Here is a 5000-nt window from a genome sequence, read left to right as displayed (position 1 = left end):
TTCAGTATCTCAGAAAATTAGAATATTACTTCAGACCAGAACAAAAAAAGGATTTTTAGAAATGTTGGCCAACTGAAAAGTATGAAGATGAAAAGTATGAGCATGTACAGAACTCAATACTTAGTTGGGGCTCCTTTTGCCTGGATTACTGCAGCAATGCGGCGTGGCATGGAGTCCATCAGTCTGTGGCACTGCTCAGGTGTTATGAGAGCCCAGGTTGCTCTGATAGTGGCCTTCAGCTCTTCTGAATTGTTGGGTCTGGCGTATCGCATCTTCCTCTTCACAATACATAGATTTTCTATGGGGTTAAGGTCAGGCGAGTTTGCTGGCCAATTAAGAACAGGGATACCATGGTCCTTAAACCAGGTACTGGTAGCTTTGGCACTGGTAGCTTTTTTACACTGGACCTCAAGCAACATGGATTCTGTGCCTCTCCTCTCTTCCTCCAGACTCTGGGACCTTGATTTCCAAAGGTAATGCAAAATTTACTTTCATCAGAGAACATAACTTTGGACCACTCAGGAGTCCTTTTTGTCTTTAGCCCAGGTGAGACACTTCTGACGCCGTCTCTTGTTCAAGAGTGGCTTGACACAAGGAATGCGACAGCTGAAACCCATGTCTTGCATACGTCTGTGCGTGGTGGTTCTTGAAGCACTGACTCCAGCTGCAGTCCACTCTTTGTGAATCTCCCCAACATTTTTGAATGGGTTTTGTTTCACAATCCTCTCCAGGGTGCGGTTATCACTATTGCTTGTACACTTTTTTCTACCACATCTTTTCCTTCCCTTCGCCTCTCTATTAATGTGCTTGGACACAGAGCTCTGTGAACAGCCAGCCTCTTTAGCAATGACCTTTTGTGTCTCGCCCTCCTTGTGCAAGGTGTCGATGGTCGTCTTTTGGACAATTGTCAAGTCAGCAGTCTTCCCCATGATTGTGTAGCCTACAGAACTAGACTGAGAGACCATTTAAAGGCCTTTGCAGGTGTTTTGAGTTAATTAGCTGATTAGAGTGTGGCACCAGGTGTCTTCAATATTGTACCTTGTCACAATATTCTAATTTTCTGAGATACTGAATTTGGGGTTTTCATTAGTTGTCAGTTATAATCATCAATATTAAAAGAAATAAACATTTGAAATATATCAGTCTGTGTGTAATGAATGAATATAATATACAAGTTTCACTTTTTGAATGGAATTACTGAAATAAATCAACTTTTTCATGATATTCTAATTTTATGACCAGCACCTGTATATATATATATAATACAAGAGCTCTTCAAACTGTTCCCTCACGTGTATATTGTGGTTATAAGCGGTGAGGGAGGAGGAGGAGGAATCACTCATATCTGTTCTCTTCTGTTCTGTCTGGTTCTGTTCTATTTGGAGATCAGTGTGTAACTCCGTGCACGATACGGATCTCTGTATGAACTTGCCTGGTGCAGGTGAAAAGAAGCGGTCGGTACTGCACACATGTCCAAGGGAGCGTGTGTTACCAGCACTTTGTCCTGGTCAGGGTCGCACTGGGTCCAGTCTCCCTGGAATCATGGGAAGGGTTCGGCCCAGAGTGCTGAAATATTCACATAAAAGGACACAGTGTGCCTGTAGGTGTTTCTCTCTGAGAAAGCTCTTTGCAAAGTCCTTACCATACCAACAGACCTCACAAAGAGGAAGTGCTTTGTTTAAGCTTGTTTCTCATCCTCCTGAGGTTCTACAGACCTTAATAAATCACTCAGGGTGAGTAAGGTGGGTGCTGCACAGCAAGGTGAGTCACAGCAACCCGGGTCTGATTCCCGTCCTTGTATCGGTGAGACGTTTAGCATGTTCTCTTTGTGCTATAAGGTGCTTGCTTTTTTCTCTCAAGTGGACTGCCTGGTCTAAACTGGACTGACTGGGACCCTGACCAGGGTGTTTTCCAGCCTTCTTTACAACATTTACAGCATTTTAATAATTTTCATCATGGTTTTACCACCGCACTGTCCTGGTCAGGGTTGCAGTGGGTCCGGTTTCGCTGGGATCATCAAATGCAGTGCAGTAACACACTCCAGGCAGGAAGCCGATCCATCACAGACCCTACTGCACCAAACAGTCTGTGTACACGCCCGACCGGCCGACAGCACTAAACATGAAACACAAACTATCGACAGGGGGGTGAAGACTTTTTAAAGACGTTATGAAGGTGCTGCAGTGAAAGGAAACGACACGACTGCTTTAAACGTTTTACTTGGAAAGGCACAAACTATGATTCTCTGGTAAATAATTCTAATGTGAAACATAAACGGAGAGGACCGGGAGATCCGGGAGAACCGGGTGAGCGCTCCTCTGGAATTCGGGGGTTTGTACAGATTCAGCTTTTGCATCGGGGGTCACGGGGCGGCTTTCGGTTTTAACTCATCACGTCGTCCTCGTGTCTCCGCCCTCAGGAAAGTGCAACAAAATTCGGAGAGTTTGGAATCAGTTCATCTCTCCGTTACCCACCAGAGTACCAGAGTACCAGAGTCCGGTCACTGAGTCCAACATCAACACAAATAATTATAATAACAATAAAGCAGCAAACAAACCCACAAACAAAAAGATTAAAGAGTTAAAAAAAATCCAGATCACGACATAAAAAACCTCCAAATATCAGCTCAGAAACGTCCCACTGTCCCACCATCATCATCATCATCATCATCATCATCAATAACACACACAGAGGTTACATCTCTCTGCTCCAGACGTGAAGCTCCGCAGGTTCTTCTCTCCGATTCAAATCAACAACAAAAAGAATAAACATGAAAAAGAATCAGCGCCGAGTCCTCATCATCATCATCATCATCATCTTCATCATCTTCATCATCGGTTCTTATACACACGGTTCTCCCGCGTCCTCTCACCGGGGGACGAGTTCTCACCACGGGGTTCAGCTCAGGACGTCAGACAGCGTTCCTGTATCACGCCGACAGAAGAGGAGCGCCGGCGCCGGGGGTCAAGAGATTACGGAGAGGAGAAGAGAAAGAGAAGAGAGGTGGAGAGATGAGAACACAAGAGAAGTAAAAAGAAGTGTAGTAGCGAAAAGAAGAAAAGAGAAGAGACGAGAATAAAGAAAAGTGAAGTGGAGAGAAATTAGGAGAAGAGAGGTGAAGAAATGAGAAGAGAAAAGAACAGATTAGAGGTGAAGTGGATAGAAGGAGAGAGACATGAGAAGTGGAGAGAACAAACGAGAACTGGAGAGAAGAAATTTGAACAGAAAAGAAGATAGAAGAAAACAGAAGTGAAATGGAGGGAAGTAAAGAGAGGAGGAGACGTAAACAGAAGAGAAGTGACAGAAGAAAAATGAAGTGAAGAGAACAAGAGAAGTAAGGAAAAAAGAAGTGGAGAGAAGAAGAGAGTGGTGAGAAGTAGAGAATTTTGAGAGAACAGAAGAGAAGTGGAAAGAGAAAATCTGAAGTGAAGGGACCAGAGGAGAAAGAACAGAAGTAGAGAGAAGAGAAGTGGATAGAGGACGAGAGAAGTGAGGAGAAGAGGAAACGTAAACAGAAGAGAAGTGACAGAAGAAAAATAAAGTGAAGAAAAGTGGCGAGAAGTGAGCAGAAGTGAACAGAACATAAAAGAGCAGAAGAGAAGAGAACAGATAAGAAGTGGAGGGAAGTAAGGAGAAGTAAACAGAACAGAGCAGAAGTGATGAGAAGTGATGAGAAGTGCCGTGTAGATGAAGGAGTGAGCCGTGTATTTGCCTCGGTTTAAAACAGGCCAGTGATCAGAATGTTCTAAGTTCTCGTCCCGGTGTGATGATCACTTGTGTCTCTGGAGGCTTTTCCTCTTCCTCCTCTTAAAGAAACAGCAGCACCTGAAACAGAGGAACCCAGGATTGAGGTCTCGGTGTGAGGGAACCTGTGTAGTCCTGCAGACTGGAGTTTAGTATGTTCTCAGTCTCGATTATTGATGGATTATCAATCACTTACATACATGTATGTTCCTACACGCAGCAGGAGCAGTAACGTTCTGCCCTAATTCTCATCATCAGAGACACACGGTCACATTAAAGGTTCTACAGAGACACTCTGCTACAGTCGTAGAACAATCCAGATGAGCCCAGACAACAGAGCAGCTCTAGGACTCCACTGAACCACAGTGAGAGTAAGCTTCTAACTATGAAGGCCTAGGTAGAACTGGTATGAGTGCTGGTTCATGCACTGATTTACAGTACTGTGACGGTACACAGTCTGAGCAATAGAGGGTTAAGGGCCTTGCTCAGGGGTCCAACAGTGGCAACCTGGCAGTGGTGGGGTTTGAACCAGCGACCTTCTGATTACTGGTCCAGCACCTTAACCACGAGTCTACACCAGACCCTGAAATTTACGTTCATGATATTTAACAGTGCTTACATCCGAAGCAACTAACTACTGTGAGCATTAACAACATGATATTATGATTAAGGGCCTTGCTCAAGGGCCCGGCATTGGCAACCTGGAAGTGGTGGGGCTTAAACCAGCAACCTTCTGATTACTAGTCCAGTACCTTTTATATATATATATTTTTTTTTTTTTCTCTCTGTACTGGTGTTTCATTTTAAAAAGATTTTGTGATAAATCACTAGACTGTGCTCTGGTGCTTTAGCATGTTCTCCATGTTGCTATAATTCATGTATTTAGTAATTCTAGGTTAAAAACTCAGTCCTGTTGCTCATATGCACTCATCTTCCACTTAGAAACCTTGTAATAATGAGACAAAGGTGCCTGAGATTCGACCCAAACACATCCTGGGGGGGGGGGCTGTCGGTGTGTTGCATTAGTGAGACGGACTGATGCGAGCGGGTTCGGTTCTTACTTTGTGTCGTCTGCCACCTCCACCTCGGCGGCGGCCGTGATGGGGGCGTTGGAGTGTCCCGCCGTGGGGTCGTCCGTGTTCAGCTCCCCGTTGGTCGAGCTCATGATCTGAGCGGAGAGAAAGATGCACACGGTCAGACAGGCTTCAGGTGTGTGTGTGTGTGTGTGTGTGTGTGTGTGTGTGTGTGTGGTGAGG

At 44.8% G+C, this 5000-nt stretch overlaps 1 protein-coding gene across 2 annotated transcripts in view; it reads right to left on the bottom strand.

The window, feature by feature from the left end:
- Positions 1 to 2203: 2203 nt before the first annotated feature.
- Positions 2204 to 5000, bottom strand: part of csnk1g2b (casein kinase 1, gamma 2b) — a 31310-nt gene continuing 28513 nt past the window's right edge. For both annotated transcript variants that reach the window (XM_062998783.1, XM_062998784.1), the window contains 2 exons: positions 4806 to 4912; positions 2204 to 3825 (listed from right to left, as the gene is read on the bottom strand). In XM_062998783.1, the coding sequence (XP_062854853.1) occupies positions 3771 to 3825; positions 4806 to 4912 (162 nt within the window). In that variant the 3' untranslated portion in view covers positions 2204 to 3770. The remainder of the gene's footprint in view (positions 3826 to 4805; positions 4913 to 5000) is intronic.

Source organism: Trichomycterus rosablanca, chromosome 7 (assembly GCF_030014385.1).
Source record: "Trichomycterus rosablanca isolate fTriRos1 chromosome 7, fTriRos1.hap1, whole genome shotgun sequence".
Lineage (NCBI taxonomy): Eukaryota > Metazoa > Chordata > Actinopteri > Siluriformes > Trichomycteridae > Trichomycterus > Trichomycterus rosablanca.
Note: the sequence above shows the minus strand (reverse complement) of the source record. Positions and strands in the feature narration are given on the sequence as shown.